The following is an 11,436-nucleotide window of genomic DNA, read 5'->3' as shown; positions in this document are numbered from 1 at the left end:
ATGAAATGCAATGAGACCCTACGACTTTTCTCAGGGACACTTTTGCTGATGAAAGTTGCAACTGCAAGGTTACAACTTGTTAAGTGTATGGAAGACTTAATTAAGTGAATGGAAGCACGTTTTTTCCGTAAACAACTACATTATATTACTTCATAATATGTCATTACATGTCCATAAGATACCAGTGTATCATTTACAATCCATTCCGGGAAATTATACTCCCAAGAAATTCTATGTAAAAGCAAAAGAGAATATTTAGCTATATTATGAGCTACCACATTCCATGCGCGAGGAATATGTATAAAGTTGATATCTTCAAAAGAAGTTACTCATCAATCTCCATATATCCTCGCAAGTGGTATCAATTTCTCAAGACACTGTCAGCTTCTTTTATAGCATTTGTACCACATTCTTGACATTTGATAATTTATGAACCTTTGACCAGCCTTTATGTAGTGTTGTTTTCAATGCCTGTCGAATTGCAGTGATGGCCTTCCCCACAAATTGAATAGTGGTGCCAAGGGCATGAAGCAAATTGCCACAGCTTTTATAGACGTCATTCCAATGCTTGCCTTTTCCTTTTCCACGTACAAGCCTACAAAAACAACGATCCCGTCTTGTGCCATAGTAATATTTTCATCCTTAGTCCTATTAGGCATGCTAGTCAAAATTGAGGAAGTTAGCAAAACATCGTTATATTCATGGATGTCTGGGCCAGAGAAGTTCTTTTGTTTTTTTTTTTTTTTTAAGAAACATGTTTATGATATAGGACTTAAATTTTTTAATTGAACTAGGATCTCGATATTTAAGTGGAGCTTGATCAATTTTTGAAAAGTAATTTAGGGTATTATTTGAAAGAATAGTTTGTGTAAAATCATCGGAACGCTAACACTTTTAGACATCACATGCCATAACTGCACAACTATTATTACCAACCACCTCAATCAATCACACCATTATCGGTCATACCTCGCAAACTACTTCACATTGCCATCGCAACTTCTAGAGTGTGCTTCATCAAACAAACAATTTTTACGATACAATATAAATTAATATTCTCTCTACTATTTTGTTAGTAATTAGTTTTTTTTTAAATCTACATGTCTATTAACTTTTAGATAAAGATAAATTATACACATTTAAATTATGAAAAACGAACCAAAAAAAAAAATTATTCAGTGCAGATTTAAAGACAGCATTTAAAGCCTCACTTTTCAACCAAAAAGGCTACTTGAAAGAAGTAACAAAAACTATTTCGAAAACTTTAAGCCAACAAGTTTTTGGCTCAACTATTAATCTTTTTCCGTTTGACCAATTAATAATCATTGAGCATCGAAACTGGTAAAATGACTTAAATGAGTACATTATTCTTCTCTTATTTGTGAAGTTAGGTCCCATGTGGTTTCAAGCAACTTGTTTGTTTTTTCCAGGTGACTTCAGGCAGTCTCTTTTCTTGTTGGATTGGAGTTGATATCCATTTCTCATCCAAGAACACATATTGGTAATGCCTGAACTTTATACAATTCATTTATATTACCTTCATTTTCAAAATGTAAGATAATTTACTGAGTGCTTAACTACAAATTATAAAGGTATCTTTCTTATTGTCAAAATAACTTAGTTTTACTGAATTCTCTGATGCGAATGAAAACAAAGACCACATTCCTCGTGCAAGCCTACAAAGACTACAACTGACTCTCATCTCATCATGTTAGACATTAGAGTTGTGCATTCATTTCAGGTCATTGTACACAATTTAAGAATACAGGATTAACCAGCCATGACTAAATCTGAAAAAATAGATATATTCCACCATCATCGAGCTGCAAGGCGATGCCTTATTATACCACGTTCCTCATCCAACTCAAAGTTCGCTTTAGTAAATTCATTGCTTGTGAAAAATGCTTTGAGATCAGTCATGCCATAATCAAGTGCCTGCAAGGATTTTAGAATAGAAAGGTTAATTAGCAACGGTTGGAACAGGTCGGGAAGTAACACAAAGATCCTGTTTCAAAATCATATGAAGAACAAAGATTTTGAATATAAATTACCTTGCTTTGTAGCTCATCAACTTTGACCTCAATATGGTCCAGGTTGGCAACAGAACCCGAAACAATTTCCTCAAACTGCAATGCATCTTTTACAAGCCCACGTAGGAGGTGAAGAATGATGGCATTGAAATCTTTTTTGTATGTCATGTACTTTTTGAAGCTCTGCATGAAAATTCAAAACCATTTCAACTGTCTATATCGAGAACTATTACTGGGGCATATGAATAGATCGGCAACACCCACATCTAGCACAAGACATGAAAAGCTATACACTGTATCTCACACAACCACTAAGTCTAAAACTTACAGGACAGGCTTAAAAAAAAAAACTTAAAGAGGACAGCCTTCTTAATTGTTGGCACTCTAAATCGAATCACTAAAACTTATAGGACACCTAGTACAAATTGAAACACCTGACTAAATTTTGAGAGGAACCTAACTAATTCAGAGAAGCACCTGACTAGCTGACACCGACACAAGATTCATTTCTTCCTCACTGTGCAATAGATTGAATTTTTGTGTAATTCTTTTATTTGGAAAATAAACAATTGACACCCACAATCCACATGTCCATTAAAGGTGTTGCATAACTTTTGTTGGTTGTGTGAGATACAATGTAAAATCTCTCAAGAAAATATAGGTCTGTTCTAGTTGGTTTTGGTCAAAGAGACATCCACTACGTTTAGAACACTGATCCTACTTCAATCAGATGAATCTTGTAACGAAAGCAGGAAAACTTTTAAACATTTGGTTTTGGGAGGGGTTTTGCTGGAGGCGATTGTTATCCCATCCTTCTCCAAATTACAATTGTTAAAACTTAACAGGTATATAAGCATTACCAAATGTAAGGAGTGGGGAAAAAATTACATTGAACATTTTGCAGTAACGGGACAAATGATCATGTCTTACGTAGGTCTAACATGAGACACAAAGAGGTAGAGTGCTGATAGTATTACCTTTTGCAAAGCTTTTTGCACCCCAAATTTCTGAGTTGATATAAATGAATCCAGAAGGACACGAATTGCCATGTCCACATCTTCTTGAGTAACATGTTGTCTAAGATGCATTCTTGCATGGGCTTCGGACATCCTTATCATGGATTCGATGTGCCTCACTGCTATGGGAATTCCTTGTCCATGCTGTACATGCACATGGAATACATGTGAGAATGCGTCATTGCTAAAAAGTTTAAACTAACATACTTTAAATCATTCAAGTAAGAAGCTCCAAAGAATGGCAATCTCACCGAAGATTCTCTCCTTAATTCAGCATAAACCTGTGTGAGCTTGTCCAAGTCCGCATCGTGTAATTTCGGGAATACGTTCAACTTTGCATAAGTCAAGTACTTCTTTAGCATCTCTTGAGGAATTATCTGTGGGAAAAAGAAACTTATATAGGTTTAAACAAACCCATGATGTTCAAACATGGTGAAAAAATGAGGTGCAAGTACTACCTCAGGATCAGTTGCAGCCATACTGCCACGGGCATCATCCCGTGAGTCAGTAAAGGACTTCTCATCTATAGTGGCACCTTTTGCTTGTGACCTGAAATGACTATCAACAACAAACTTTGCAAGCATCTCATCAGTGACTGGATCAACCACATCCTGCACATAATCGATTTCATTCAGTTTAAAAGTTGCTAAAGGAAAAAGCTAAACCAGATTGACAGAGCTCTAACAGAATAAGACTTATAACCTTGACCACACAGAGTACATCAAAACGAGAAATGATTGGATCTGTCAATTCCACATTTTGCGTGAAATTCTTCGAGGAATCATATCTACAAGGAAGAATTTAAGAGAAAAAAGTCACTCAAATGGAACAGGAATAGATGGAAGGAAAAGACAAATTTTAGAGCACAAGCTGCTCAGAGGATAACTAATGACTTCCATAAAATAGAATAGCTGATTCTACCATATTGTATTTTCACATTAGAACAACTTTACGAGCATGGGTAGCCAGGTTGGGAATGGATTCTGTGAATGTGAGGTAGCAAGCAAAGGTAAGGAAATGTTATGAATTTGCAATACAGCAAAAGAAAAAGGAAACCTAAACGTAACCCTCAGATTAAGAAAATGTTAAAGGAATCCACGATCTGACGACCATCAAAGATTGCATGGAAACCACAGCTGTAATACGGGATTAAGCTAGAGTTCCAAGATAAGAGCTGGTAGCCGACAAATAGTAACATCAACTTAGAAGGAAAAGTTACTGTTAGAACTGTGTGATCATCCTATTTCTCAAAACATCAAATTCAGTTCACTTATACCTTCCTCCAATGGGATTTGCAGCAGCAATAACAGAACAGCGGGCCTGGAGAGATGTAACAATGCCGGCCTTCGAAATGCTAATACTCTGTTGTTCCATTGCTTCATGAATACTCACTCTAAACCAAAAAGACACAAATAAAGAGACGAAAAAAGAGAAATAGGAAAATGTTCTAAGCAGTAAACAATGTAGGGAAGGCCAGCTAATGTTGCAGCTATCACATTTGCATACCTATCCTGATCATTCATCTTATCGAACTCATCAATCAAACATATTCCTCTATCAGCCAAAACTAGTGCTCCTCCTTCAAGGGTCCATTCCCGAGTAACAGGGTCCTTGTGAACTGCTGCTGTAAGCCCTACAGCAGAAGCTCCTTTTCCAGTTGTATAGACAGCTCGCTGTCCCGTTTTCTCAACGTACCTGATAGGTTTGTATGGTGATGACAGTACTCATTGATTCAAAATCAGATCATTCTAGATTTATACTTACTTGAGGAACTGTGATTTTGCAGTGCCCGGATCACCTAGCAGGAGAATATTTATGTCTCCTCTCAGTCTGTGTTTTCCTTCAACATTTTTCTCTTGGCCTCCAAACATAGCAAGAGCTATGGCAGTCTTTATGTCTTCATGACCATAAATTGATGGGGCAATGGACTTGAATATCTGTGTAACAAAAATAAAATGAGAAAAGAGATTGCTAAGAAATTCTACAAATTAAAAGGAACAATCGGATTTTCAAGATAAAATTGACACAAGGCACATGGGCATACTCGTTCTGCAATCCGGGGGTCTTTGGCCAGCTTTTCAATTTCTTCCTTGTCCTCCTGAGTTAGCTTGTAAGCTGAAAAGAGGTCTTGCTTCTTTGTAACATAATTTGCTTCAATCACGGTAGAAAAGACAGGAAACCCATTCTTGGTATTCAGGGACAAGTCAAAGTTGTTTGTGTAGACTCCTGTGACTTCCTGACATTAGAAGAGATACTGCCTGTCTTTAGTAAAAAGGTTGAAGAACAGTTTTAAAGCATACAAGTTTAAGAGACGCTCAGTAATGCACAGGCCAAAATGTTCTTTTAACTTGGACTAAGTTATCATAAACGAGCCAGAAAAGTTGGGAGTTTTACTATCTCTTCTCCTGGTCGGGCACAATCAATAAGATCATTCAGCAGTATCACTTCCTTGTATCTAGGAAGCCGACCAGCTGGCACAATTCCTGGGCTTTCTTGTAGTGTCAGTTTCTGGTAGTTCCTGTATATTGTCTGCATAAGATTTAGAAAGGAAATTAGGTTATCGACTTTGTAGTTCTCTTTCTACAAGAAATATAAAAAACAACGGTTACCTGCTCAACATTGACACTGAACGGTCCTTTGGATTGGCACTCTGGGCAAGAACCAACCTTGACTTCTGAGTATGAGTTCTGGAAAAAAGGACCCAATATTGCTCCACATTTGTTACAATCATATTTCACTTGTTGCAACTGGGGAAAGACACCAGAACGTCGGGTGACAACTCCACCAATACGAATCATGGTATTCAAATGGATCTGCCTGCAAAGAATAACAAATTCAATTAAAGTTCTGTTTGCACTAGAAGTAGTCAACCAAAGTGAGCAACTGATGTTACCTTATATTGCGAATCTGATCATAAACTGGTAAGTTGGTAATCCTGACATAGACTTTCTGATGAATTTGCTTATAGTTGGGATGAAGATCAAAGACAACTTTGTTAGCTACTTCTTCCATCACTTCAAGGACGGATTGCGGTGCATCTGCCAGCCATATCGCAATATTGGGATGGACATATATGAATTGTTTGTAATCAATCTCGAGGCTACATTTGTTAACTGCAGATACAGGATGAACAATTTAGAGAAGAGTTAAATTGATAAAAGATCTCTGTTAGAACTAATAATGCAAATTCATTCTTGATAAGTTCAGCGCTGACTTGACAAGGTATTAGCATCCAAAAGTGTTTTTACCTGATACCATCTCATTAATCTGTCGAAGATATTCAAAGTCCCCATGTTCATTTTTTGGATTTACATAAGTGAGTAAGAATTCCTTGAACTTCTTCGCAATGAAACGCCGGACCTCATCTCTAGTTACCCATTCCCTAAGTGTTCCCTGAACCCTGTACATCTCAAACTCTCCTTCATCATTTTCATCATCCTACATGGAAAACCCAAAAAAAGGAAGAGACATTCAGGCAATTCAATTATGATTAGCCTCAGTAGAAAGGTTAAAACTGTGAAAGTGCAAACCTCGTAGGGATCATCAGTTTGATCAGTCATTGGCACGTCCTGGCTAGAATTTACTGGTTGTGATGCACCTGGTGAACTCGGGTTTCCATCAGTATCATCAAAACTCCTTGGTTGCCTGAAATCAGCTCTAGTCCTTTTTGATGGCCTATAGTTGTCGTCATCAGTATCTGTAGCCATAAACATGAATGTTAGCTGTTGTGATTTCAGTCTGCTCTGAAGTCAAACAAATTAGCAGAACACAGCAGTCCCACATGATCATAATTTTGAACAAGTTAAAATTCATATATTAGGGAGGAAAATTTTTTAATAGTCCCATATTCTTGTCCTTTGAATATAGCTATGAACAAAAAAGATCATTTATCTTTATAAAAACTGGACAGTTTGGTCTATTAGTTGGTCAAACCTCAATGGTTCGGAGTTCAGAGCCACCAAATAATTTGAGGGGGCAATGTCATACAGCTGTTTAAAAAATTGAAAATACTACTTGGCCCTTTATTTCAAAACCCCTTGGCTTTCTGCAGCAAAACATTTGTCAAATGTTAAGGCTATGTTAGATCTGCCCCAAAACTTTTTGTAGTGAATCTGTATGGACTGACCATCATATAACTTACTTAAAACGCTGTAACCCTATCATCTAAATACATAGACTACACGAGAAGGAAGTGGGACCTTAGTCATCTGACGATATTCTAAACATATCAGAAAGATTCAACCCGGAGCTATAGGAATATAAGACTAGAAATGGCAGGACACTAGAAGAAAGACACAAAGAATGACATGTTGTTTCACAAAGAATGACTTAAGAGTAACAACAACATAGGAGGAAGGAGCATCCACTAGATGAGGTGATTATTTTCAGTTGAACTGTGAGCATTATGTGGAACAAGTAGCTACTTTTAGCAAGTAATTAAGAAATGCACAGAGATTCAAGATATTGCAGCATTTAACATGTAAATAAGCACAATCCAACCATGAAATGCAGGAAATTGAATCTTCTAACAAATGAAAGGAAAATTACGAGAGGATACTAGAATTGGAAGAAAGGAGGTGATGGAGCATAGAAACTGCATACCTTGATCATGAAGAAGTTGAGGAAGCTTGCGGTTAGTGACATGTACATCTCTAGTGTCAAGTTCCATGTCAGCAGCCCGACGATCTGCAATGATTTGATCCAAATCCCTTTCATCCTCCAACGAATCATCCAATCCTACTGGCTCGTACTGGTCAGCCACATTCATCCTCTGATAGTCACTGTAAATTCAATAACAATTACAAATTCAGTACAAAATCACAGTATAATCCATAATTACATCTTATTTTAACAATAAAAATAGTCCCTGTAAGTTCAATAACAATTACAAAATCAACAGCATAATCCATAATTACACCTTATTTTAATTTTAACAATATAAAAGTTTCAGATAGTCAGTGTAATTTGAGCAACAATTACAAAATCAACAGTATAATCCATAATTACCCCTTATTTTAACAATAAAAAGGTGTGAGAAGGGAAACATACAAATACAAAGTAATTTGGGTAACAATTAGAAAAATCAATACAAAATCAAAAGTATAATACATAATTACACCTTCCTTTAACAATAAAAAAGTTTCAGAACAGAAACATAGAAATAAAAGGAATTTGAGTAACAATTAGAAAAATCAATACAAAATTAACAGCAGAACCCATAATTAAACCTTATTTTAACAATAAAAAGTGTCACAACAGAAACATTTAAATACGAACTCGAGATAATTGAATCAACACAAAGCCAACGGTATTATTCATAACTACACCTTATTTTAACAATTAAAAAGTGTCACAACGGAAACATAGAAGTACAAACTCAAATAAACACAAAATACGTTATAATTCATAATTACAAAAAGGTATCAGAACTGGAAACATAGAAATACTAACTCGAGATAATTCAAAGAATCATAGTTACACCTAAATCAACAGTATAATTCATAATTCCACCTTATTTTAACAAAAAAAAAAGTGTCATATAAGGATTCATAGAAATACTAACTCGAGACAATTCATAGTTATACCTGAATCAACACAAAATCAATAGTATAATCCATAATTACACCTTATTATAATAATAAAAGTGCCGCAATCAACACAAAATCAACGGTATAATTCATAATAAAACCTTATCTTAACAATAAAGCAGTGTCACAACAGAAACATAGAAATACAAACTCGAGATAATTCGTAACTACACCTGAACCAACACAAAATCAACAGTATAATCCATAATCACACCTCATTTTAACAATAAAAAGAGTCACAACGAAAACATAGAAATACGAACTCGAGATAATTGAATCAACACAGAATCAACGGTATAATTCATAAAATCCCAGCTCATTTTAACAATAAAAAGGTATCAGAACTGGAAATATAGAAACACTTACTCGAGATAATTGTCATTGAAAAGGTCCTCTCCATCTTCTTCTTCAAAATCAGCATCTTCAGGTTCATCTCTAATAATATCAGGATCAACAGAAGCTTCATCTTCTTCAGAGTAATTTTGGCTAGTATTGAAAGGAAGTTGATCTGTGTTGAATCCAACGGATGTCGGTGAATCTGGAGTAGACGGTGGATTTCCATTCCGGTGATCGGACGATGCACTATCACCGTTGGATTCTTCGCCGGCCATTTTTATCTCTGTTTCTCACCGTTAGATTATACGGAATATTCTCTGTGTTTGTGATTTTTTAGGGTTTTGGAAATGAAGAGTGATTGAGGAGATGGTGAGATGGTTTATATGCGCTGTTGTTTTGGCGGGAGAACTTGGCGCCAAAAAGAACGAGTGGGCCCCCAAGTCTGGTGGGCCGAAGTTGGAAGCTGATCCGGTAGGATGGTTATGGTATTACGGCATTTTTTTGCGCGGATTGCCCTTCCTTATTTTTATTGTCATTTAAATATTCTATTATATGTAGTTTTAGATTTTGCCTCAATGCTTAGTGGGAGCTTAGGCACCTTTTTTTTTTTTTGCCCTTTGCATTGCAACCTTGAGTTTCATTGCTTGCATTAATCTTATTTAGATGTGCATAGCAATGAGGAATTATCAAACAATTTGATATGAATACTTTACGGAAGCATAAATTAAAAAAAAAAAAATGCTTAATATCGAAAATTTGGATCAAATCGATATCTGGAATCGAACTTAAAAACTTATTAAGAAATAACTAAAAAGTTATCGGATCGAAATATAAAATCAATAATGCTCAAATTTGATCCAATTAAAAAGTATAAAGATGATTTCATTCTCAAGATCTGAATCGGAGACCTTATAAAAGGATACTTACCACTTCACAACAACTTTTTTAAAGAGAAAGTTTGAATTAGTAATTTTAGTTAAGCCGATTAACTAACCTAAAGTCTTTTACTAGTTATGATTATGATTTGGTCTCTTTTAGTTAAAGTTTTGTCCATAACTAAAAGTATGCCTTTAAAAGAGGAAAAAACTTTTCCTTCCAAAAGGCATAAACTTTGTTTCTTTAACGTTGGAAGTGAACTTATAATTTAGCTAAATTTCTATCGGCATAATCTTTAGTTATTCCTTAAGGAAAAGTTAGTTATGGGGTACATTTTAGTTATGTCTTATGAAAGTACTTTTAGTTAAGGCATAACTAAAAGTTTACCATGAAAAGTAAATATATATATATATATATATATATATATATATATCAATCAACTACTATCCTTTAATCCCAACAACTATTCATATTGATTAAACATAACTAAAATTCACTCGATGGGATTTCATGGATCGAAATTTAACCTATTCTGCACTTGTGAATTTTTTTAAAAATTTTGACTGAGTGGGGGTTCGAACATGGAACCCATGGGTTTTAGTCGAATGGTAATTTTAAAGATTACAAATATGAGGGACAAAATTTAAAGACCACCCCAAAAGAAGGGCAATTCACAGAATTGCCCATATTACTGTGGGGGATCATTTGCACTTTTGGTCCTATTTTTGTGCTGGTTTTTTATTTTTGGCCTTCAAATGGGATGATCTTTAATTTTTGTCCTTTAAAATTGAATTTATGAGTATAAGAGTGTAAGTTACTCATCATAATATCCACAAGTTATGTATTTGTCCTTAAAGAACTTATGCTCCACTATGCATAAGTTCGATTTTGAAGTATAAAATTTAAAAACCAATCCATTTGAAGGACAAAAATTAAAGAACAGTACATTTGAAGGGAAACAGTGCAATTACTTATGGGTCGTTCTTTGGGCCTGAATATAAAAAACTTAAAAGAAATGAAGGGCTTGTTAGGACCTGAGTGAAATGAAGGGACATGAGTTTTTTATTGTTGTTTAAAAAATATTTTTAAAATAGTGTTTGGTCATACATTCCGTAATTTGCTAGTTTTTGAAACTGAAATCGTTTAAACAATTTTCAAGTGGTAATTTTTTATACACACAAGACTTCAACTTTTTACGAGTGAAATGCATGTCTAAACAGTAAACACAACTTCAATATCTATATATGCTAATAAAACTAAAGTCAATACTGATATTTTATGGGCTCGTTTGGACATGATTTTTTTCTTTATTTTTCAAAATATTGTTCAACTATACATTGAAAAAAAAGTTGGTTAGTTTATGAATATGCAACTTTCAAGTGAAAGTTTTTTTATATTCACTCGTTTTTTTATATTCACTAAACATCAACTTTTTTTCTAGTAAAATGTATGTCCAAACAACTTTTTAACTTTCAAATACCATTTTTTAGTTTCAACTTATTTCTATTTCAAGTTTCACCCAAATCTATGTCCCTACTATTTCTTTTTGAAACTTTTTCGTACGATGGCTGTTAACCGTTTTGAGACATG

General features: G+C 34.8%; 1 protein-coding gene across 2 annotated transcripts; it reads right to left on the bottom strand.

Annotated features, from left to right (window-relative positions):
• Nucleotides 1-1,578: 1,578 nt before the first annotated feature.
• LOC132060247 (DNA replication licensing factor MCM2) lies at nt 1,579-9,324 on the bottom strand. 2 transcript variants are annotated; one of them, XM_059453184.1, is made up of 17 exons: nt 9,001-9,324; nt 7,649-7,827; nt 6,577-6,743; nt 6,295-6,484; nt 5,940-6,159; nt 5,656-5,863; nt 5,441-5,575; nt 5,091-5,282; nt 4,811-4,983; nt 4,553-4,741; nt 4,323-4,439; nt 3,749-3,833; nt 3,505-3,657; nt 3,298-3,423; nt 3,008-3,190; nt 2,052-2,213; nt 1,579-1,935 (listed from the first exon to the last, which is right to left on the bottom strand). In XM_059453184.1, the coding sequence occupies exons 1-17, from the start codon at nt 9,243-9,245 to the stop codon at nt 1,816-1,818; spliced, it is 2,844 nt and encodes a 947-aa protein (XP_059309167.1). In that variant the 5' UTR covers nt 9,246-9,324; the 3' UTR covers nt 1,579-1,815. The 2 variants fall into 2 exon arrangements, with proteins under 2 accessions (XP_059309167.1, XP_059309168.1); XM_059453185.1 differs by lacking the exon at nt 9,001-9,324 and adding an exon at nt 8,324-8,329.
• Between the last annotated feature and the right edge of the window lie 2,112 nt (nt 9,325-11,436).

Source organism: Lycium ferocissimum, chromosome 6 (genome assembly GCF_029784015.1).
Source record: "Lycium ferocissimum isolate CSIRO_LF1 chromosome 6, AGI_CSIRO_Lferr_CH_V1, whole genome shotgun sequence".
Lineage (NCBI taxonomy): Eukaryota > Viridiplantae > Streptophyta > Magnoliopsida > Solanales > Solanaceae > Lycium > Lycium ferocissimum.
This window is presented reverse-complemented; position numbering and strand designations above follow the sequence as displayed.

What these genes read in the sequence shown, in the direction of transcription:
- LOC132060247 (XM_059453184.1), bottom strand. Translation starts at nt 9,245, where the DNA reads ATGGCCGGCGAAGAATCCAACGGTGATAGTGCATCGTCCGATCACCGG. An exon ending in GATTAATGAGATGGTATCAG is followed by an intron (nt 6,160 to 6,294) that starts GTAAAAACACTT and finishes CTGTATCTGCAG; the next exon opens with TTAACAAATGTAGCCTCGAG. An exon ending in TGGCTGCAACTGATCCTGAG is followed by an intron (nt 3,424 to 3,504) that starts GTAGTACTTGCA and finishes TTTTTCCCACAG; the next exon opens with ATAATTCCTCAAGAGATGCT.